This window comes from Neohortaea acidophila (assembly GCF_010093505.1).
Source record: "Neohortaea acidophila strain CBS 113389 unplaced genomic scaffold BDY17scaffold_1, whole genome shotgun sequence".
NCBI lineage: Eukaryota > Fungi > Ascomycota > Dothideomycetes > Mycosphaerellales > Teratosphaeriaceae > Neohortaea > Neohortaea acidophila.
In genome coordinates this window covers 299,038-321,072 of record NW_022985510.1, presented here as the reverse complement: position 1 = coordinate 321,072, position 22,035 = coordinate 299,038, and the positions used below count along the sequence as shown (strand labels likewise).

Here is a 22,035-nt window from a genome sequence, read left to right as displayed (position 1 = left end):
ATGCACTCGTCTTGACTGTGTAAAATAGACTGATGCCTTTGCTTTCATGCCATTGTCAGACTATGTAAGATATAATAGTCTATCGCAATCTTTTGACCTCCCCCATCATGCATCATCATCGTCCTCCCCAATCCCATCCCCCAAACCAAGTACAAACACACCACTCAAACCACCAACCGCAACCCACTACTCGGCGCGCCAACAGCAGAAACCTGGCAAACCTTGCACACCGTCCCCTTGTACTTGGTATGATACTTGACGCCGCAAAAGGGGCAAGCAAAACTCGCCTCCCCAGCGTAGATGGGGGTGAAGCTGGCGGCACAGATGTCGAATTCGCCGAATGTGTCGAATTCCACGTCGAGCGGGTCGGTGGGCGAGCGTTCGGCCACGGATTTGAGCTTGCGGGCCTGATTATAAGACAAGGTGGTCAGCATAAGGAGACTCGTAGAGGAATGGAAAAGGGGACATACAGTCTCTTTGAACTTTGCGTTCGTGCCGCGTTCAATCAACGCATTGGCGAAACCCAGCGCACTGCCCAGCTGCTTATTCTTATTCGCAAAGTTCATGGCGGAGAACAGCGCGAGGGTTTGATGCTGGCTGTCCATGCCCGGCACGGTGAAGTAAGCCGAAAGTTCGAGCGCGCGCTTCTTGTCCTCGTCGGAGAAAGACGATAGATCCGTCTCCTTGCCGACGAGTTTGCGCCGCTCCAATTCAATGGACATGGCGAGGACGTACTGCGCGGCGGAGTGGATGGCCGCTTGCGCTTCTTGCGCTTGCGCGGCCGAGGAGAAGGCGTTGACCATGAGGAGGTGCAGGGCTTTCTGGAAGGCGGGCACGCCGTCTTCTAGCTTGTTGACTTTCATCGCGTTCTTGCCGGCGGTGATCTCGCCCGCTTGAATGGACTCGAGATCGCGGGGGATGAGGGGGAGGATACGGCGCGAGTCGGTTTCGGACAGTGTGCGACGGACGTAGTTCACGAGTGGTGGAAGCCCGGAGTTGGCGGGGAGGTACGTGCGCGTGCTCTGGTAAATCTCGAGGAAGCGCGGCTCCAGAGGTTGGAAGTTCACGGCGCCGATCTGTCGGTTGAGGAGGTTCATCGCGCTGTCGAAGCTTCCACCAGCGGCGTGGTCGGCGGCGAGTGGAGAGTTGCGCGTCCACAAATCCGCTTCGCTGCTGCCGGCGCCGGCCTCCGCTGCCTCGACATTGACAAAGTCTTCTTCCACCTCCGGAACGGCATCGTCTCCCATGTCCCATCCGGCAGCGGCGTCTTCATCATCTGCCTCTTCCAGATCGCCGCCGGCTTCAGCCACAATGTCCTCGGCCAGCAGGTCTTCTTCGACAAAGCCATTGGTCTCTGCTGCTGCAGTGTCATCGCCATCCGCCATAAGAGCTTTCTCGAAAGAGCTGGCGCCCGTCGCCCTCTTCGGCCAGTTGGACTTGAACGTGGGTGCGACGGCCTTGGGTGGCTCGACCGGCTGCCCAAACGAAGGCAAACTCACGGTATCCGCGGTCAGGCCGCAGGCTTCGAGAATCTCCTCACACTGGTCGTCGAGGCCGTGTGCTTTGGCAGTCAAATAGGCAAGAGGATACTGATCGATTTCTTTGAACATCTCAATCCGGCTCTGCACATCACCCAAATATAGGGAGTTCTGGAAGCGGCTGACAATGTCGCCTCGATGCTCTGCAATCTTGGCCATGCGGTGCAGCTTCTCTTCATCACCAGTGGCCAGGTACAGGAACGAGAGCTTGTCAAAGTTTCGTAGCTTCTGATAGGTCATCTCCACCACCTGGTGGTTGCCGTGCGCGAGTCCTTCGCTGCTGAGCCGTTGCCACAAAACGGGCCGGTCGAGCTGCTTGGCCATATCCACGGCCACTTCGAGATTGCCGCACTCCAAGGCAAGCTCGAAGCGTGTCTGCGGATCCTGGACAAACTGCAGCGCGATTTCGGGATAGCCCTTCTTCTGCAGGTAGGAGATGATACTCTGGCCGACCAGACTGGAGTTCTTGATGATGTTCAGCATCTCATCGTAATGCCGTTTAACCAGCGCCAACTTGAAGCGGTATTCTGTAGGGTCGATGGTGAGGATCTTGGGTTTGGCAGCGCGATCCAAACAATAGACTGTGCGGCCCTTGACCCGGACCAGGTAGACTGTGTGTTCAAGCGTCCGCACAATCCCGTTATCGCCGTTCATCAGAGTGTACTTGACGTGATTGAGTGTCGAGTAGAGAAGCACTCCCGCATCGTCCCAGCAGGCACTCTTGATCCTGATCGTCTCATGCAGGGTACTAATCTGCTTGAGCGACTTGTCCACAATCGTGACGTTGTGCTTGCTCAGCAGCGCAGCATACAAGCCATCAGAGGACCAGACCACATATTTCACTCCAGCAACCGCGAGCTCGGCCAACTGCTTCTTTTGCTGGATGTCGTAGAGGTAGATTGTAGTAGGGGAGATGAGAAGCAAGCAGCCAGTACCTCCGAAAACCATGTCCGTGGTCCCGTGAGGAGGCTTAATAGTCTTTGTCGTCGAGTTCGAGAGATCTTTGATGTCGATCTGTTGGGTGGACTGATTGAACACGGCAAATCGGTTTCGAGCAACGAAGACGGCGGAGTTGCCCGTGCCACGCATGGTATTCGACGGTTCAACAGCGCCAGAAGCATCTTTCGGCAGGCTGATCAACTCGTAGACGCCATTGTCGGCTGGCGAAGTCAGGAGAATGGATCGTTCGGCAGGGTTGTAGGACAATGTCCGAGGAGGGGTCCAGGCGCTGCCGAGCTTCTTCAACGAAAGCATGGACGGGCTTTCGATGTTTTTGGTGAAGTCGTAAGACCGCACGTGCTTTTCTTTGGTGACGAAGAAAAGTTGATTTTGATGGACGGCAGATGCTGGTCTTTCGCGCTCCAGTTTGAACACCATCACTCCGTTGTCGTGACCGGCGGCAAAGAGGTTGATCTCTGGGTGTGCTGCAATGACCCAGAAGCGGTCATTCTCTCGCTTGAACGATTGGACTGATGTTCGCTTGTTCAAGTCCCACACGCGGATAGTCTTGTCCTCCCCCACAGAGAGAATGAGATCCTGGTGTGGATGGAAGAGGGCAGCGGAGGCATTTTGGAAATGGCCGCGACACGTGTCGACTTCCCACGCTCTTGTCTCGCTCATGCGCCAGAGCTTGACGAGTCTGTCGTCGCCGGCAGAAACGATGAGGGGGAGAGTGGGGTGGAAGGCCACCCAATTCACCCCGCGATCGTGGCCCTCCAGGACGAATTTCACCACCGCGTCTGTATTGCCAAACATATCCGCCTGTTGTTGCGCTTGACGCGACATCTGGTCTTCAAAAGACATGGAGGAGGTGGGGGCGGAGTGCTTCTTCCTCAACCCTGAGATGTCCCACACTCGGACGGATTGATCAAGAGAGGCGGAGACGATGAGGTCCTCCTTGGGATGGAACTGTGCGCACATGGCGTAGTGGTTGTGGCCGGTCATGGTGCAGATGAGCTGCCTGTTCTGCCAATTCCATATCCGCACAGTCTGATCGTCGGAACTTGACAAGATCCATGGGAGCTCGTGATGGAAGAAGACGGTGCGCACGTAGTCCAGATGGCCGTTCAGTGTGAACAGACATCTTCTCGTCTGATATGACCAGACTTTGATCTTGTAGTCGTCGCCTCCTGACACGAACAGCGGCTGGGTTTTGTGGAAGTCGATGCCTCGCACGGGGCCATCGTGCTCTTCAAAGCGGTCGATGAGGGTGCCCATGCGATAGTCCCATAGCTGGATGGTGGAGGAGTGGAGAGAGACGAGAATCCATGGTCGTTTGGGGTGGAAGGCGATGCCCTTTGCGCGAGAGGACTTGGACTCGAATTTGGTGAGCATGGAGTTGGAGTTGGAGGAGGAGGAAGAGGAAGCGGCCATGGCGGGCGACGATGGGTGAGCCTCAGCTCCAACGCGTGGACCTGGGGCGGGGCTATAGATCTGTCTTGGGCCTCATTCAAGCCTCTTCACAATTCCAAGCAATGCAGTCGACGGAGAGGCGGTGGGAGAGCGAATGGCTGTTGGCTGGAAATGCGTGCACACCGTCGAAACATTTAACGTGGCCCCTACTCAAGCGGCGCGGATGTTCCCGCTGCCCCCCTCAATGCCTGGAGCCTTGACGTCACGTGCAGCTTCCCAAAGACTTCTCACGTATACTGACTCCGCGATCATCAACGAGCTGCGGCATTTCGAGTTCCCATCGTAGGGCTGGGTGTTTTGTTTGCTATATCTGTTCCGTGCGATATGAACACGAATACTAACCGAATGACTTGCGGGATCTGAGTGCCGCGATGCAACCTCGAGTCGACCTCCCCGACGATGCATGAGCTGAGCAATTGCCTGGTCTTCTGAGGTGACGAACGGTTCAAAAACCAAGGCTACAATCAAATTTGTCCGACGCTCCTGAGGTAATCTAAACCTCCACAAACCGAGCGCCTAGCAGCTGTGTCCCGTCGTGCATATTCCACGGCTGGACTTGAAGCAAGGAGAGCATCCCCCCGCCCTTGGTGCTGCCTGCGAACTCCCGTTTCTGTGTTCCAGAGCACAATCAACCCGGGAGGTACAATAGCAGCCGGGCCCGCCGGTTCTCCTTATTACAACCGATCCTGCGAAGATGTTCTTGACGCATCTTCACCACCGGATCGAACTTATCCCTTTACACCTTATACTCAGGCTACATTTACCCAACAAGTTTGCATCCTGTTAAATTTCTGGATATATCATCGAGCACCAAGATCAACATGCAATCCTCTACCCGCTCCAACACGGAAGACAGCCCCTCCTTCCCGCAAACCCCACCCTACACGCCCCTCGCCCGCAGACAGCGAGCCAAACGCTCCACCTCCCCAGCCTCAGTAGCCTCCATCCACCCCTTAGAAACCATCAGCCCAGCCAAATCATCCACACAAGACACCCCCACCCAAGAAGGCCCGAAAGTCTCCGAACTGCAGGAAGGCGACCCCGACTATACCTCCGAAATCCACCCCATATACCCGCAGTCGCTGGAAGAGCCCGAAAGCGACCTCGACGCCCAGCAACTCACTGATACCACCAACTCCGAGACGGAGGCGGACTCCGACCGGAGTACGAATGGGTTATCCGCTCACCTCTCCCGGCTGGACTGCGATGACTCTAGGCAGCAGGAGAGGGCGTTTGAGCGGAATCGAAGATCAAAGCACGCGCACAGACGGACGAATTCGCGCCTCTTTAAGCGTACGTTCAGTCAGAGCGTCGACATGGATACCGATGAAGATGCGGACGCACTTCACGAGCAGAATTCGCCGGCGAGTACGAGGCGGTTGAGGAGGCGGGTGCGGGGGCCTGGAATGCCTGAAGACCACGGTGGTGTTGGAGAGGGACTCACCACGCCACCGGCTTCGAGGGATGGATGGGGGCCTGGTGGTGGGTGGGAGATGTTTGAGCCGAGGGGTAAGGAGCGTGAGGAAAAGGATAAAGGAATGGCTGAGGATGGGATGGATGTTGATGAATCTTGACGAAAATAGAGATACTGCCTGTTCTTGGGCTAGAATTGGTGATCTGAACTTGTATCGCCATATGCAATGCTCGCTATCGAAATGACAGTAGAATCATACCCATCTCATCACCGCTACCCACGCATGCACCGACATAAGCATCGTTTAACCCGAATTGCATATGACCCCCAAAATCCAGGTTCAGTGTACACCTCAATCACCATGCCACCAGGGCCGCCCAGAACCCTGCGCAGTTACTGTGACCGTAACAGTGCCCTCGGCAACCGTTGTAGTAGCCGCAGCGTCGGTGAAAGTGACCGTCACCGTTGTCGCCTCTGGATTGATGGGCACAATAGTGATGCCTTGCAGTGCAGAAGTGGGAGGCGTGGAAGGCGAAGAGGCACTTGGAGCTGGAGGAGGTGGAGGTGGCGCGGTTGTAGGACTCGTAAGCGTTGTGGTCGGACTGGAACTTGGGGTAGAGAGTTGCTGTGGTGTTGAAGTGGTAGACGTTGGACTCGAAGTTGCTGAGACGATGGGTGGCAAGGCTGTGTTTGGCGTGGATGTCGTAGCTGGGAGCTGAGTGCTGGCTGAAGTCGGATCGTATGAAAAATGAGGGAAGGTTGTTGGGAGGGGAGAGGAGCTGCCTGTCAGGGTACTTGCGCGTGCGCTGCTATTAATCCCATTCACTGATGGGCTGTTGTTACTGCTGTTTGCGACGGACGTCTGCGAGTGCCGGATCGCAGTGATAGTTTGATGTACTGTGCTCATGAAAGTGATGGTGGTGGTCGTTGTTCCAGATTCTGAGGCGACGGGAACGCGGCTCGATGCTGCTGCTGCGCCGGCATGAATTTGAGAGACGGTGACTTCTAGCGTTGAACTTCCTAGAACGAAGGAAGCTGTTGATGGTGGGGGTTGAATCAGGTGCGAAGGGGTGATGTCAAGAGGGCGGGAGGTCAGCGTCGAGCTTGGGGCACTTCCGTTGCCGCGAAAGCCTCCAAAGCCTCGTGTACCGTTTGATGAACCGGGACGCTGCGAAAACCTTGGGAGAGCGACGGAGGTGTTGGCGTGGAAGGCTCGCGGTATCGTCCTGGTCACCACGAGTGTAGTTGTTGTAGTGCCTTCGAGCGTCGTACTGTTCGGTTGGGCGGATGTGCCGTTCCTCGGGTTGGAAGGGGGTGCGAATGGAGCAGCTGAGGGCGAGTTCGAATTTGCGGCAGTAGGACTGGGGCTATTGCCAGCATTTGGAGTGGCGGTGATGTTCGAGTTGAGGCTTTGTGTAGTTCCCGTGAATGAAGCTGCCCCCGAGCCTAATATTGTGGTGCCGGGATGACTCGTAGAAGCATTCGGGCTAAGCTGAGTAGCCAAAAAGGTACTCACAGTCGAGCCGCTGGAAAAGGCCGAACGACTCGAAATGAAGCTATCAAGCCGTGTTCGACTGGTGATGAATGTTGTGTTCGGCTGATTGAAGTTGCTTTGCGTGGTGAGAGCCGCGTTCGCACTTCGTTGTTGTAATGATGTGGAGGAGCCGTCGACCGATGTGGTGTTCTCGAGTCTTCGCAGTGGCCCGGCGGATGCGTATCCTGCGCACAACACGAGAAGCAGGATGTCCAGTATCGACAGCATCGCGACACCGTGCTCCCGAATGTGTTGCTTGCGAGGGGATAGGTCTGGCAGAATTAGTGTACGTGATTGAAGACCAGCTTCGGTAGATGAGTAGGAAATTGCAGTGAATGAGGAAGACTCGAACAGCAAGAAGGTGAAGGCAAACGACAGTGGTGAGTGCTGAAAAGCGAGTGGCAAAGAACGCGGAGGAGAAGGGGAGAAGTGCAGAGAATAGGATGAGTCCTACGTGGGTGGAGTGGATGGAGGTGGCATTTGGAGTCGTCACACGGCTCTCCTCATGGTCAGGCCGGTGGAGTGGTGGCCTATTCCCTTCATCCTGCAATCCAGGCACTCACCTCCAGTCGCGGTCGTGTACGAAGTCTCGATGGCGCCGGCGCGTCGAGTCGCTATCCCGGGCGCTGCTGACGTCTCATCTTTTCTCGTTGTCGGCGGCTGTTCCTCAGATGGCGTTTGGCGCGTCAAGGCTGCAGGCGCTGATTGGCTAGGAGCTTCAAACGTGAGGAAAAGCCTATGTGGCGATTTTCCCATCTTTCCGCGAATACAGATTCGGTCACATCACCCAAGCGAGTGGATGTGAGCTGCATGAATGCATGATTAGGCGGTGTATGCCGGCCTACTCTTGGTGGAGTGCAGAGAGAGAGGAGTGATGAATGTGGAGGAGAACCCGTCCGGACGTTGCCCCTGACAACCCGAAAGCCAATTCCACCGGCCTCAATTGACGATTTGCGACCAAACCACCGCCCATTGAAGACGTGAGAAAATCGACATTCTCTTTCCCAGCATCCTACTTGTTGACGATGTCGGTTCGGGTGGTTGCTCGCATCCGGCCACTCCTGCATGCGGAAATCGAGAAAGATGCCATCATCGAGCCCACGGGCGACTCGGCCGTGGTCAAAATACCGAACCCCAGGTGTCAATCCGAGACATTCTCGTTCCAATTCAACAGTGTCTACGATAGAGAGACGACTCAGGCGAAGATCTTTGAAGAAGAGAGTGAGTGCATTCGCAAAGGATACACAAACAGGAGCAAATCCATTAATATTTTTAACCAGTCGCGCCGAATGTAAAGAGCCTGTTCAAAGGCTACGATGTCACCCTTTTCGCATACGGCGTTACGGGCTCGGGTAAAACACACACCATGCGCGGAGGCAAGAGTCTCAATGATCGAGGAGTCATTCCACGTCTACTGTCCAGCATATACCGCCGAGCGAGAAAGATCGAGAAAGACACAGAGGGCGAGACAGGCGTGGAGGTGGTGATGAGCTACTACGAAATCTACAACGACAAAGTCTTCGATCTCTTCGAGCCGCCCGAAAAGCGCACGCCGGCTGGTCTATCCATTCGAGACAACAATGGCAAAACCGTCGTCGTCGGATTGACAGAGCGGCCATGCACGACGTTGAAGGAGTTTGAACATTTGTACGACGAGGCGAACGTCAATCGTTCCACATCCGCCACAAAGCTGAACGCTCACTCTTCCCGCTCGCACGCCATCCTTTGCGTCAAGATCATTCAGACGACTGGAGGCGAGACACGTGTGAGCACCGCCTCTGCTATCGATCTCGCGGGCTCCGAAGACAACCGAAGAACAGACAACAATAAGGAACGGCTGGTCGAGAGTGCAAGCATCAACAAGTCGTTGTTCGTGCTGGCGCAATGCGTCGAGGCCATCAGCAAGAAGCAGGCTCGCATACCCTATCGGGAGAGCAAGATGACTCGCATCCTTTCACTAGGTCAAAACAACGGCATCGCAATCATGATCCTAAACCTCGCCCCAGTGCGAAGCTATCACCTCGACACGCTCAGCAGTCTGAACTTTGCGAATCGGGCGAAGAAGATCGAGGTCAATGAAATCGAAAACCAGCCTTTCTTTCGCGAGGAGCAGTCGACGAAAGCGAAGCTCGGCGTTTCCCATGCGCCCTCGGTGGAATCCATCTCAATGTTCCGGCAGCCTCTACGGCCCAAAATACTATCGCAGCACGGTCATTTGCGGGATGTCGCTGCCAACGTTGTCAAGCCGGCGAGGCAGTTCTCGGTGTACACCGACAAGAGCAAGCCCGCGGGCAAGACGTCGAGTGCTGCCAATACCAGCGAAGCTCGCTCTTCTGGTTTCAATTTCCAGCCTACAAAGCGGACCAGCAGCGAGGCTCTCCCATCTTTCAATCGACCTTCCAAGTTTCCCCGCCTCAACGACTTGGCCAAGACATCACAGGCTCTCCCCCAGGGCCTGAGCAAAGACGCCATCGAAGCCCTCATCGACCGCAAAGTCTCCGAAGCATTGGCCGAGCACGCAGACCGTAGCACGGTGTCCAGCGGCGAGCCCATTTCCGAGGAGATGCAGAAACGTCTGGAGGCGCTGGAGAAGCGGGTGGAGGGCCAGGAGTCCGAGCGTGCAGAGGGTCTGCAGTACCTGCTTATGGCGAAGCAGCATCAGGTCCGCGGCGAAGAGGCCAGCGCTTTGAGGATGTACCAGCTTGCCTTGCCGCATTTCCCTGGGAATGAGAAGCTGGCGCGGAAGGTTTCGAAATTGCAGGAGAGGGCTGCAGAGAAGAAGCGTGGTGTTGTGTCTGAGACCATGGTGGCTCCTCAAGCGCCGCCAACGCACGTCGAGCGCGTGACTTCGAAGCGGAAGCTGCCCGTCGACGACGACGAGAGCTATCACGAAGCGCAGGACGGCTTCCAATGCGACGATGACGACGAGTTCATCTACAGGCCTCGGACAAAGATCCGTCGGCCCCCTATCGCCTCCATACCTAAAGAACACACCACAACCCAGCACATGATCGACGCACACGAATCCGAAGATGAGCTCGCATTGGCAACGACGCCTCGCACTCGTCAGCTTCTCGATATTGTCAACAGCAAGGACGTCAGTCAGATCAAGCTGTTGAAGGGCGTGGGGACGAAGCGAGCGGAGGCTATCGTCAATTGCCTTTGCGAGCTGGACGAGAATGCCGCTGTTGTGAGCTCGCTTGGGCAATTGGGGAAGTTGAAGGGGGTGGGGGTGAAGACGGTGGAGAGCATGCGGACGGGCATTGTGGTGTGATGATTCGCTTTTCGCATTGTGGGATTAGCAAGGTGTTTGGAGAGGGTTCAGAGCTTGTTCATTTCCGTGAAGTCCTGTGATTCATTTTCATTGCTCTTGTTGACTGCTGGAGTGTCCTTGATACCACAATTCCAGCCTCAGGCACACAACCAATGCTTAGTCACCATTCGATGTCCTCGAACCTCACAACTCTCCAATAGTTTCCAAACCTCCTTGTTCGAGCATGTTGTCCCGAACCGCGTACTCCACGCCGGCCATCCTCTCCACCGCCACGGCCTTACTCTCCCGCACTCCACGACCCTGCATTGCAGCCAAATGGCTTCGATCGCGAGGCTTCACGAGCGCGCCGCCAGCCGAGCCCATCCCTCTTCGAAAGCACCTCAAAGACGAAGCAAAGCGGCGCAAAGCAGAAGAGAAGAGCGGTAAAAAGAAGTCCTCGGTGGTAGATACACGGCTAGAGAAGTGGGAGCTCACCGTCGGCATTGAAGTACACGCCGAGCTGAACACTTCGCGAAAGCTCTTCTCATCCGCTGCTGCGACGGCAGAGGAAAGCAATGTCTTGCCTAATTCGCGCGTCGCACTCTTCGATGCCGCCATGCCTGGATCGCAACCGCAGTTTCAGCCGGCGACGCTGATACCTGCGCTGCGAGCGGCGTTGGCGCTGGGATGTACGATTCAACGGACGAGTCGGTGGGATAGAAAGCACTACTTCCACTGGGATCAGCCCAATGGATACCAGATTACGCAATTCTACGAACCGTTTGCAAAGGATGGAGTCTTGAGAGTGGGCGCGGACGATGGGGTGCCGGCTGGTGATCTGAACGGAGCGGACAGCCTGAATATTGGCATCAAGCAGGTTCAGATGGAGCAGGATACGGCGAAGACAACGCAGGTTCCGCCGTCGACGTATCACATTGATTTGAATCGCGCGGGACACCCGTTGATTGAGATCATTACATTGCCGCACATCCATTCCCCGCAGACTGCTGCGGCAGTTGTACGCAAAATCCAGGGCGTGCTGAAGAGCGTGGATGCTTGTGTGACGGGCATGGAGCTCGGAGGACTGCGCGCGGATGTAAATGTCTCTGTGCGACAGCGAGGGACACATGGTACTTCTTCATACAGCGGCGTCACGGGGCTGGGACAGAGGACAGAGATCAAGAATTTGTCTTCTTTCGCTGCGGTGGAGAATGCGATTGTTGCGGAGCGAGACCGGCAGATAGCCGTGCTGGAAGCCGGCGGCGTCATTGAGGGGGAGACGAGGGGATGGACGCTTGGTGCGACGGAGACGACGCTGCTCAGAGGGAAGGAGGGCGAGGTGGACTACCGGTATATGCCCGATGCTGACCTTCCGCCATTGATCATCGGGTCCGATCTGGTAAGGCATTTGGAGGAGACTTTACCTGAGCTTCCCGACAAGACTACCGAGCGGGTGCAGGCTCAGTATGGACTGAGCAAAAAGGACGCAATGACCATTGTCAGCTTGGATGATGGTGAAAGGCTGGAATTTCTGGAGGAGGTTGTCGACTTGCTACGCGCACGAGTCGGAGCTCAAGGCGACGAGGCGTCTCAGCTCGGCCGGCTGGCTGGGAACTGGGTAATCCACGAACTTGGAGGTCTACTCACAACAACGGACATGGAGTGGCAAAACGTGGCGATCACCGCGGCCGAACTCGCCGATTTACTCTCCCACCTCCACACGAAGCAAATCACCTCGCGCACTGCGAAACAGCTATTGCGGACGATTCATGAGCTACCACCGACTGTCGAGAGACCGTCCGTGGAGCAGCTCATCGACGAGGGCGGACTACGCCTACGGCCACTATCGGAGGAAGGGTACGTGGCATTGGCAGAGTCGGTATTATCGGAATCTCCACAGGTCGTGGCTGCGGTGAAAGAGAAAGGGCAGAAGGGCAAGGTGATGTGGCTTGTGGGGCAGATGATGAGGCTGGGAGAGGAGGGGACGGTAGAGCCGCAGAAGGCAAAGGAGGTGATGCAGAAGCTGCTGGGCATTTGAGTGGCGACTTCTCAATCTGTTCGTGTCACTAACCCACTTTTAAGTGACTCGCTCAAGGAAGGACTTGGTACTGCGTGTACCGAATTAACAATGGATTGTTTACCCAGGTCGACCTATCAGAGATCGTTGCTTGAGACGTTGCGTGAGTCGGGCTCATTGCCCTGCTTGAGCCGTGTCGGTATCTGATGATACTGCATAGCGCAAGGCTGCGATCGCCACCCACGGCACCTGCCGCAAACTCAACGATCAGCACAAACACCACTCACAGAAAATAAGATGCGGGGCTCAGACATGGGCACTCCCCCAAACACCATCATCCCGCAGACGACCCCGCAGCCTGTCACCATGTAACGGGGGCGAGACGTCGAATTTCACGGAGCTCACCCCGAGGCGATGACATGGCGGCAGGTCATTTCGCGACGTTGCTTGCTTGCCCGCCGCGGCTGCCAAACATCCCGTCTCGCCGCCTTCTCGCCACTTCGAGATCTTCTTGCACACCTCCTACTTCTGCCATTTTGGAACGTTATCATTGAAAAACCTGTGGTAGACAATGCGCGGAGAACAAGCACCTCTTCCACTCCACTCGTCGCAACCGCGGCTCTTATCATCAGTTCGAGTTGCCGGCTTGTCGACCTATCTTGACCATGGGTGATACTGCCGCGACCACGGCCTCGAATGCGACAGAGGATGCAGCGACATCTATCACTCTCACCGACGGCGACGCGCCCTCGCCGCCCAAGCGCGCGAAGAGATCCTCCCTCACACAGAATGCGTGCTCGCGATGTCGAATCAAGAAGACAAAGGTGCGACGATTCGCCTCCCAACCCCGCAAATCCCCCTCTGCCCTTCAGCGCTAACAATTTCTCCTGCTTCACAGTGCGACGGCAAACGGCCCATTTGCGGCCGCTGTCGCCGCGGTCAATCCGAATGCGTGTACGATATTGCAGAGGAGGGCATCACGAAGATGCAGCATTTGCAGCACCAGTTGAACAAGCGGAATGAAGATTACGGACGTCTGGTGCGACTTTTCGGCGCTTTACAATCGGGTTCGGAGGAGCAGGCGACGGGATTGCTGGCGAGGCTGCGGCGGGGAGAGAGCCTCGACAGCCTGGTTGGACGGGTTGAAGCGTCGTCATCGTCGACGTCGTCGTCGTCGTCGCGGTTATTGCCAGCTTCTTCTTCCTCAGTGCAGTATGTCTCTGCGCTTGAAACACATCGTGGGGCGGTATGGATGTTCAACATCGTTTACGGCATGGAGAATCACGCCAGACGCTAACGCATGCAACAGAGTTGACGCTGCTCCGAGCGAGGTGCCGAGTGAAGCAGCAAGCGCAGCAAGGCGCGCCTGGCCTCCAATCGGATCCGACGACGTCTTATGGACCTCATGGAGCAGTCGCTGCGAAACGCCCGCCGCCTCTCTCGCCCACACGCCCTCGGAATCGAGTCTGCCGCCCGCAGACACGCAACAAGATGTGCTCGAGATCGACGCTGCCCAACGGCGGCTGCGTCTCCACCCGCCGCGCGACATCTTCCCCAAGATCTCGCGGGATGATCCACGCCTGTTCCCGACTGCACACAGCCACGACCCCACGTCTGCTAGCTCTCTACCGGAGAGTTGGAGACGGCCCATGCCGGTTGATCCGGAGGCGCCGGTGAATGCGCCACATACGGAGGCATTGCAGGCATTGCAACGACGGCAACAGGATCAGGGGGGTTAGAGCATGGACGAGAGATTCTAATGTCGATGTAGTACTACCTTAAGGCGGTGGGAAATCGGGGCCTGGCCACGTTCCGCCATCCCGTCTCTTCTCTTACAAGCTGTCTGTTCCCTTCTGCAATAACTCGGTCGAAATGCCCGCATGCGAGCCCCCCGTGATCGGAATATCTACCCCCGTCACCCATTTGCTGCGAGAAGTCAACACAATTCCCTATTCTTTCACATCCACAAAGAACTCACCTAGCATCACTGAGCAAATACACGACCGCCGGGGCAATGTCCGCCTCCGGCGTCGCCATTCCGTAAATGAACGGCACCGTCTTAAAGACCTCGTAGTACTTGGGGTCGCGGGCCCTTAGCATGTCCGTCATGGGCGTCACCGTCGGACCCGGGCTAACAGTGTTGATGCGAATATTATACGGGCCCAGCTCGCCGGCCATCGGCCCTGCCAGGCCTTTCACTGCCGCTTTCGACATGGCGTACATGGCGATGTTCTGGAAGGGCACTTTGACGCCGTGCGCGGCGACAGAGGCAATCATGACGATGCTGCCGCCGGCGCCCTTGTTGTGGTGGACGATATGATCGGCGAGCAGACGGACGGGCCAAAGCGTGCCCAAGATATTCACATCGGACAATTTCTTCGACTCCGCCCACCCGTGCTCCCAGACGGGCTTGTCGATCACGATGCCCGCGGCCGTCACCAAGCCATTCACGTTCGGAAGCTCCGCAACGACTTCTTTAAAGGCCGTCTCCAGCGATTCCTGGTCCGTGACGTCGGCGCGTTTGTACACGGCTTTGACGTTGTACTTCTTCGCCAGGTCGTGGAATTCCGCCTCGGGTTGGTCGAGCAGGTCGAGCACGGCGACGTTGCCGCCTTGCTGTGCTATGGCGCGTGTGAGGCCGAAGCCCATTCCTCGACCGCCGCCGGTGATGATGAAGGAGCGGCCGGAGAGGCCGAAGCGCTCGCTCACTTTTGTCTCGAAGTCCCGGGCGTCGGCCATTTTGCTAGGAGAGGGAGAGTGTGAGGTGGGATGTAATTGTGGATTGAAAGATTACGCCGACTGGAAGGAGAGAGATGACTTAATATTGAGAAAGTGAATGTATCTCAATGGAATACCATTACCATGCCTTTGGAGGAGGCAATAGCCTGCTCACTGCGAGGCCGGCGATTGCCCGTTCACTAGGTAAGCACGCAAGAGCTTCTAAGTGCAGTACCCCGCCCTTGACTTTGTGTAGAAGATCATCGCAGAGCTTGATGTGCCCCAGCCATAGCCGCGGATGGTGACAATGGTGTCGCAGCAGATGTCCTCCGTGAACAGATGTCTGGGTATTCTGCACGTGAATTTGGCGTGTCTCAAGCTTGGATTGACTCCGGCCGCTGGGTAGTCGCGTTTCACCAGGCGGCACGCCTTCCTGAAACGCGTGCAGACGCTTCGCTTCCGCAAGGAAGGTGCACTGCACACAGGGCAGTACGACCCACGGAAGCAACGTGGCCATGCGATACTGCACGCGAATGACGCTGCCTCCCGTGATGTCAGACGCGTGGGTTGAAGAGGACGAAAAAGCAGTGGGCTCATCAATCGATGAGAATCATCACAACCCAGTCAGTGCATCCAACGGTCGTGTTGCCAGAGACAATTACAACCGCTCCAGTCTAAGCCCCAAATGGACAGACTAGATGGCGATGATCATCCCACGGGCCAATCATAGCGCACGACCGCACGGGTACCTGGCGGGAAAGCGCGTCCGAGTGGAGCTGTTTGGCGTGCAATTTCCCAAACCCATCGCTTGACTCCTTGACACCTTCCCACGCCCATCTCCTGTTTCCTTCCTCCCTCTCCTTCTGCACCGCCAACAACCACACTCCTTCACCACCTCCTCCACCCTTCACCCACTCCCTCTCCGCGACAGCGCTGGTCCCGTCGCCCTTCTTTTACCGACGGACAGCGCGTTGCTGTCATTCATTCATCCATCTGCCCCCTGCTTTGCTGTGCCCCTTCGCACATTCCAGCGTGTCAACCAGCTTCCTTGCACGTGTGTCCTCGACGGCCACATTCCACAACACGTCTCACCACGCCACTTGCAATTCAATCAGCCCACCACCACCACCACCACCCTTGTCCCTTGACAATTCTCACCTGGAGTGAGCAAGCACCGTCATGGCCTTCTTCCACAAACAGAACGCCCACGAGGCGAGGCACCTGCTCGACTTGCAGAAGCGCGGCAGTGCCAGCCATATCGACATCTCCAAAAAGCCCGGCAGCCTCAGCCACATCGATCTGTCTGCCAAGGGCAACAGCCTGAGCCATATCGATCTCTCCAAGAAGCCCGCCGGCAGCCAGAGCCATGTCAACCTCGACAACAAGAACCGCTTCATCCACAACGCCGGCAAACAGGTCGACACCGAGGATGTCGTCACCGTCGTCAGCGCGGTCTATGTCACCGAGGCAAAGACGTTCACCGGCCCCGCCGTGTACGTGACTCAATCCGGGAACGATGCTACTCCGACCATCGCTGCTGCCGCCAACACCAACACCCGCAACTCCCCTGATTCGGCTGCCACTGCCGCATCTTCTGGCAACTCCTACGAGTCTGCCAAGTCTCGTGCTCACCAGGCCAAGACGCGTACGTCTTCTGCCTCGTCCAGCCCCGCCGCTCCCTCTACCACTCGCGCGGTGGGCTCGCCGCTCCGAGCTTCTGCTCCTACGAACACTGCCGGAGGAACCCCTCTTTCCGTGAGCACCTCCAACGCTGGTGTCCTCAACCACCAACACTCCGGCATGTCCAGCGGCGCAAAGGCCGGGCTTGCCCTCGGTATTCTCGCTATCATCGGCATTGTCGCCGGCCTGGCCCTGTTCTGCATTCGCCGACGCAAGCAGCAGACTGCGGAGAGGGGCGAGAAGCTCGATGAGAAGCATGCCAGCCAGAACAGCTTCTTCAGCGGTACTGCCGCTGCCGTGGGCGCTCCGGCCGGAGACAGGCGTGCCAGCATGAAGAGTGTCGGCTCCGGCACCTCGCGCACCGGTGCCACTGCTCCTCGCCTCAGCCTTCGCGCTGTTCCCTCGCTCTTCGCCAATGGCGCTGCCATGTCGGAGAAGGCTGGCCAGAACCCCTTCTCGGACGCCGCCGTCGTTGGTGCCGCCGCCGCTAGCAACCCCTTCGAAGATGGCGCTCGTACGCGTGGTCACAGCGCCACTGCATCCTGGGAAGGTAGCGGCGCTGGCACTCCTCAGCTCGCCACTGCTGCAGCTGTCCCCGTCGGCGCCGGTCCCCGTGGCCCCAACAACGTCCACCGCGTCCAACTCGATTTCAAGCCTACCATGGATGACGAGCTTGAGCTCAAGTCCGGCCAGCTCGTGCGCATGCTTCATGAGTACGATGACGGCTGGGTAAGTGGAAACCGAAGATCTGTCACCCTTCTCGCACCCACTAACATTCTTCGCAGGCGCTCTGCATCCGTATGGACCGCACTCAACAAGGTGTCTGCCCTCGTACCTGCCTCTCCAAGCTCGCCGTCAAGCCTCGCCCGCCCCCACAAAACGGTGCCCAAGGCCGTCCCATGGGTCCTCCTCCACCAGGCATGCGTGGCCCGCCTCCCCCGAGCGGCAACAAGATGATGCCCCGTCCCCTCACACCCACCGGCCGCGAGCGTGCCAACACCGCTGGTAGCCGCACCCCGTCGCCGGAGACCACGGAAGACGTCAACCGCAGCCGCTCGCAGAGCGTGTCCTCTGCTGAGCGCCCCGTCTCTCCCATCGAGACTGGTGTGCCAGCCCGCAAGCCCGTGCCGGGCCAAGCAATGTAAAAGATTCTTAGTGGTCACAACCCGCGAGTCTTTTCTTTGCCTTGTTTCCCAACTCACGACTTTTACGCACAGTCTCTAGTTGAACCGACGCCGGGTAGCTGCTCAAAGGGCGATTGCATCATCGCCGACTACGCTCGTCGGATCTATTCCTTTCGACTACAAATAACCAACAACATGAGCATTACGGGAACACGGTCAGGAGCGTGAACGGTTTGCATCCACTGGGGTCAAGCTACTACTCCTCCAAGGCCGTGTATCTGCGTGGCGGGTGATCTCCTTTCTCACTCTTCTTCTATCGTACGGGGTCAGACGGATTACGGGGCGCGTGTACAGAATTCATTCAGGCAGCCGGGAGAAGGGGCGAAGTGTGCATAATGTTTCTCTCTTCTACAAGACAATGGTGCTGCGAGGATGCGAGGTGGAGAGAAGGGGAGTTGCGCAGCAGGCGCTGGCAGTTTTGCTGCTTTTTGGTAGTGTTGTTGTTTTGCAGACCGCGGTAGCTTCTTATAGTCCCTTTCTATCGGGTGTGCTCTTTTCTTCAAAGGGAATTTCCTGGTCTTCGGAGTGTCTCTGAATGCCTGCATAGAGCCTCTGGGTTCGTACGTAAGGAGTGCGTTGTAGTAGAGCCCAATTATGTCCCGACTGGAATGGAATGTGATGCAGTATTGCTTGCTATGGGTGTCGATGTGTTCGTTATGTCTCGTCTTTGAACCATTATACTCATGCACCTTCTCGCACGCATTCAATGAGGCCATTGAAAGGATGAATGTCCGCGGCCAGGCTCAGAAACGCGGGCCCAACTTCGCGCCGGCGCCAAACCTCACGCGTGAACCTTCCGCCCGCCAACCCATCTTCAACCTCGCCTGGATCACGCAGCACTTGCGCCAACGCAGCCGCGACGAACTCAGCGACGACGAACTTTCCACCGCAGCGCATAATGTCCTGGGCCAAGTCGGGAGCCTAATCGGTCGGCCCGTCACAGACGTTTTCGAAGCGGCGAAACCGGCGGTCCGAAAAGCACTTCTTCTTGCGCAGAAGAAGGAAAAACACGAGCCTCTTCGCAGATGGACACGCCTCTCCTCGGCCAATTCCTCGTGGCCGTGAATGGCTTCATCAAAGTGCGCAACGAAGCGCAGCTGAACGCGTACCTCGTGCTCGAACCGCCTTTCAACCCGCAATACCAGAACCTCATCGCGGAGCTGAAGAAGGCCTACCCCAAAGGAAACGAAGAGCAGCTGGAGCAGAAGTGCGAGCGTGCGCTGTCTGCAGCCACGACAAGGGATGCAGAAGACGGCGCGGCGTGGACGGCGTTTGTCAAGTTCATGGTGCAGTATCTTGCTTACCTGCGCGACATCGATGCCGATCCGGAGAGGTATCTGCTGGCCTATGAGCTGCTGAGCGAGTTGCAGAGTCGGGCGAATAATGCGCTCAACCACGCGACGCTGGGGCATTTACTCCTCCCTACTGTCATCACCATCGCTCGCCTGGTTTGCCGCCTGGCAATAGGACTAGACAAACGCTCCACCCTCACCGCGCACCTGAACGCCTCTTCAAGCGGCGGCGCAGCAGCAGCAGCAAACGAAGACGGCGGACCGCGAGAGACCCTCCCCGAGCGCGCAGCCAACACCCTCCGCCAAGCCTTCGTCATCTGCCTCAACGACCGCACGCCTGCCGCCGCGCACTCCGCGCCCGCCGGCAAGAAGCGCGGCATCTACACGATTGCCAACCTGTGCCTGAAAATCCTCTTCCAGTGCCGCAAGACGCGCAACGCGACGCAGATTTTCGAGAACATCTACAACCTCTCGCCGCCCCTGGCGTCCTACCCGAAGCGCGAGCGCGTCGCCTACCTCTATTACTTGGGGCGCTTTTGGTTTCAGAATGGGCATTTCTATCGCGCGCAGTTGGCGCTGCAGGCTGCGTATGATGAGTGTCCTGCGCGAGAAGAGTGCGTGCGCCAGCGCCGGCTGCTCCTCATCTACCTCATCGCCTCGAACCTCATTCTAGGCCGCTTCCCCTCGCAAGCACTCCTCAATCGCCCCGAAGCCATCGGCCTAGCAGAGCGCTTCCTCCCCCTCTGCCACGCGATCCGCAAAGGCGATTTAGCCGCTTTCCGGCACCACACGGACATCATGCAGGGCGAGCACGCAGCGTGGTTCCTGCATTTCCGCATGCTGCTGCAGCTGCGGAATCGCGGCGAAGTGTTGGTGTGGAGATCACTCGTGCGCAAAACGTGGATTCTGAATGGGACGCGCCCGGCCGATCTACGGAGTAAGGTGACGCCTACTGTGAGTGTTTACGATTTGGTCGGGGCGTGGGAGTGGCTGGAGAGGAGGCAGTTGCAGTCCAAGGGGTTGCAGGCGGATGACTACGTCGATCCCGATTTCGCTGGGGTGGAGCAGCATTTTGCGCATGGTGGGGAAGAAGTGTTGGTGGACACCACGGCCATCGAGTCCATCCTCTCCTCGCTCATTGATCAGGGCTTTCTCGGCGGCTTCATCAGTCATCGACAGATGAAGTTCGCCATTACGGGCAGCGCGAAGAAGGGCGGCGATATCCTTGCTGCCGGCTTTCCGCGGCCTTGGGAGGTGATGAGGGCCAAGGCGGAGAGGGAGAAGGACAGCGGTGGAGAGGTGGTTGTGCCGGGGTGGAAGAAGCAAACTTCCGTGTCGAATGGGTTTGGAGGTGCGGCGGGGATGTTGGGCGGTTTGCGGCCTGGTCCCGGGATGGTAGTCAATTTGAGTGGTGCTAGGCCGGTGGGAGCTGTTGGGTAGATGGAGAGGATGCATGTTTGCTTAGGACTTGGCGATCATGATGCCGTAGGGATCGCGGTCGACTTCGCTGACGTGCACTTCGATGCTCTCGTCTTCCAGCGCGGCGAGGTAGTCCTTGTCGTGCTCGACGCCGTTGGTCGAGCGCTGTTCGTCTCGAAGCCGTTTCCACTGTACCAGCAAGTTAGCGCCTCCATATCACAATGAAAGGAAGGGAAGCAATTACCTCCTCCGCAATCTCCCCCTCCAACTGCCCTTTCAACACGCCACTCAAAAACCCACGCTCGGTATTACTATGGAACAAAGCAATCACACACTGCCCCTTCTCAATCGCCGCCAGCGCCTCATGATGCGACATCTCCCCCGTAAAAAGCAAGTCAACAGGTTCCCTCAACTCCCCGAACAAGTGGCCTCCACTACCCGCGCAGATCCCGATAGTGCGAATCATCATGTCACTAATCTGCTTGCCCTGCGGCACGGCGATGGGAAAGCCCTTTGGATTCCCGAGCCCGAGAGCAATGTTGTCTATAATTGCCGTTAGAGGCACGGCGTCGTGCAGGCGCACGATGCGGCCCATGCCCGTTTCTTCGGGGGAGTAGTTGGGCATGCTGGTGGGCACGATGGGCCGCCGGTCGTGCGGTTTGGTGCCGAGGGAGAGGGCTTTTTGTTGCAAAGTTTGCTGTGAGGGGTGGTGTTGGAGCATGTAGAGGGGTCTCTTTGGGATGGTTTGCGGTTGTTGGGAGGTGTGGTCGGAGGGGTGGGGTTGTTGCTGTTGCTGTTTTGGGTCTGAGGGGAGGTGGGTGGGCGTTCCGGTTACGATGTCTGCGAGCCAGTCGCCGAGGCCGCCGCGGGCGCAGTCGACGGCTGTGTGAGGGCTGTAGACCTAAGGAGGAGATTAGATGGTTGCACCGTTCCTGAAGAATTAGGAGGTAGACTAACACTGATACCCGCGGCAGCTAGTCGGAGGAGACTCTGTTGCTGCGAGTCCTGGAGCGTCAAGCTCTTGAGTCCGCGGAAGATGATGGGATCTACGATTCATCTCCGTCAGTCGGCCATTGCTTCAAGCCAGCCTTGTTGGAAAAGTGACGGCACATACGATACGCAACAACAATCGAGTCCTGGCGCGCAATAGCCTCATTCGCCACAGCCTTGGTCAGGTCGATAGTCAGCAGAACAGAGTTCCTCTGTCTGCGTCTCGGATCAAAGGGAGCTTCCAGCAGGACTGTGCGAAGGTCAGCGGCGTGCGCATGTCTAACGGTTGCCAGGAGAAAGCATACGGCCGGTGTTGTCGAAACTCTTGTCCGCCAATGCTTCGGGGTACAGCTTGCGCATCGCGCTCACTACCGCGCGAGTGTATGGCGCGGACGACATCGTGGCACGAGACACGATTGGCAACATCAACGGATTCCTCGCGCAGGAGTACGAAGATGCCAAGGTGGGAAGTGAAGTGAAGTGAAGGGAAGGAGCGCGGTCGGGAGGTTCGTGTCCCGCGTCCAAGAAAGGCAAGTGCGACTGATGTCACATCCAAATTCACCGAACCACCTCTCTCTCTCCAC

The 22,035-nt window shown here is 57.3% G+C and overlaps 10 protein-coding genes across 10 annotated transcripts; 5 read left to right on the top strand and 5 right to left on the bottom strand.

Moving 5' to 3' along the window:
- Positions 1 to 29: 29 nt before the first annotated feature.
- Positions 30 to 4,056, bottom strand: BDY17DRAFT_288348 (coatomer WD associated region-domain-containing protein). Its single transcript, XM_033732180.1, has 2 exons — positions 471 to 4,056; positions 30 to 407 (listed from the first exon to the last, which is right to left on the bottom strand). The coding sequence occupies exons 1-2, from the start codon at positions 3,909 to 3,911 to the stop codon at positions 165 to 167; spliced, it is 3,684 nt and encodes a 1,227-aa protein (XP_033593679.1). The 5' UTR covers positions 3,912 to 4,056; the 3' UTR covers positions 30 to 164.
- A 715-nt stretch (positions 4,057 to 4,771) lies between these two features.
- BDY17DRAFT_341916 (uncharacterized protein) lies at positions 4,772 to 5,629 on the top strand (the record flags this gene model as incomplete). The annotated part of the gene is made up of 2 exons (XM_033738001.1): positions 4,772 to 5,243; positions 5,306 to 5,629. 2 exons carry the CDS (start codon positions 4,772 to 4,774, stop codon positions 5,362 to 5,364), a joined length of 531 nt encoding a protein of 176 aa, XP_033593678.1. The 3' UTR covers positions 5,365 to 5,629.
- BDY17DRAFT_288345 (uncharacterized protein) lies at positions 5,630 to 7,355 on the bottom strand. Its single transcript, XM_033732179.1, has one exon. It carries the CDS (start codon positions 7,124 to 7,126, stop codon positions 5,717 to 5,719), a length of 1,410 nt encoding a protein of 469 aa, XP_033593677.1. The 5' UTR covers positions 7,127 to 7,355; the 3' UTR covers positions 5,630 to 5,716.
- A 487-nt stretch (positions 7,356 to 7,842) lies between these two features.
- Positions 7,843 to 10,327, top strand: BDY17DRAFT_288343 (P-loop containing nucleoside triphosphate hydrolase protein). Its single transcript, XM_033732178.1, has 2 exons — positions 7,843 to 8,119; positions 8,179 to 10,327. The coding sequence occupies exons 1-2, from the start codon at positions 7,924 to 7,926 to the stop codon at positions 10,170 to 10,172; spliced, it is 2,190 nt and encodes a 729-aa protein (XP_033593676.1). The 5' UTR covers positions 7,843 to 7,923; the 3' UTR covers positions 10,173 to 10,327.
- A 68-nt stretch (positions 10,328 to 10,395) lies between these two features.
- BDY17DRAFT_319673 (GatB/GatE catalytic domain-containing protein) lies at positions 10,396 to 12,189 on the top strand (the record flags this gene model as incomplete). The annotated part of the gene is made up of 1 exon (XM_033736310.1): positions 10,396 to 12,189. The coding sequence occupies one exon, from the start codon at positions 10,396 to 10,398 to the stop codon at positions 12,187 to 12,189; it is 1,794 nt and encodes a 597-aa protein (XP_033593675.1).
- A 644-nt stretch (positions 12,190 to 12,833) lies between these two features.
- On the top strand, positions 12,834 to 13,907 carry BDY17DRAFT_319672 (uncharacterized protein; the record flags this gene model as incomplete). The annotated part of the gene is made up of 3 exons (XM_033736309.1): positions 12,834 to 12,992; positions 13,067 to 13,380; positions 13,478 to 13,907. The coding sequence occupies 3 exons, from the start codon at positions 12,834 to 12,836 to the stop codon at positions 13,905 to 13,907; spliced, it is 903 nt and encodes a 300-aa protein (XP_033593674.1).
- Positions 13,908 to 13,976: 69 nt separating this feature from the next.
- BDY17DRAFT_341912 (uncharacterized protein) lies at positions 13,977 to 15,049 on the bottom strand. Its single transcript, XM_033738000.1, has 2 exons — positions 14,147 to 15,049; positions 13,977 to 14,094 (listed from the first exon to the last, which is right to left on the bottom strand). Exons 1-2 carry the CDS (start codon positions 14,905 to 14,907, stop codon positions 14,001 to 14,003), a joined length of 855 nt encoding a protein of 284 aa, XP_033593673.1. The 5' UTR covers positions 14,908 to 15,049; the 3' UTR covers positions 13,977 to 14,000.
- A 676-nt stretch (positions 15,050 to 15,725) lies between these two features.
- BDY17DRAFT_288338 (uncharacterized protein) lies at positions 15,726 to 17,373 on the bottom strand. Its single transcript, XM_033732177.1, has one exon. It carries the CDS (start codon positions 17,275 to 17,277, stop codon positions 15,994 to 15,996), a length of 1,284 nt encoding a protein of 427 aa, XP_033593672.1. The 5' UTR covers positions 17,278 to 17,373; the 3' UTR covers positions 15,726 to 15,993.
- A 1,184-nt stretch (positions 17,374 to 18,557) lies between these two features.
- BDY17DRAFT_288336 (uncharacterized protein) lies at positions 18,558 to 20,699 on the top strand. The gene has a single exon (XM_033732176.1). It carries the CDS (start codon positions 18,776 to 18,778, stop codon positions 20,480 to 20,482), a length of 1,707 nt encoding a protein of 568 aa, XP_033593671.1. The 5' UTR covers positions 18,558 to 18,775; the 3' UTR covers positions 20,483 to 20,699.
- BDY17DRAFT_244882 (NGG1p interacting factor 3) lies at positions 20,504 to 21,877 on the bottom strand (the record flags this gene model as incomplete). Its single annotated transcript, XM_033730576.1, has 5 exons — positions 20,504 to 20,650; positions 20,706 to 21,362; positions 21,419 to 21,507; positions 21,576 to 21,701; positions 21,757 to 21,877. 5 exons carry the CDS (start codon positions 21,875 to 21,877, stop codon positions 20,504 to 20,506), a joined length of 1,140 nt encoding a protein of 379 aa, XP_033593670.1.
- Positions 21,878 to 22,035: the final 158 nt, after the last annotated feature.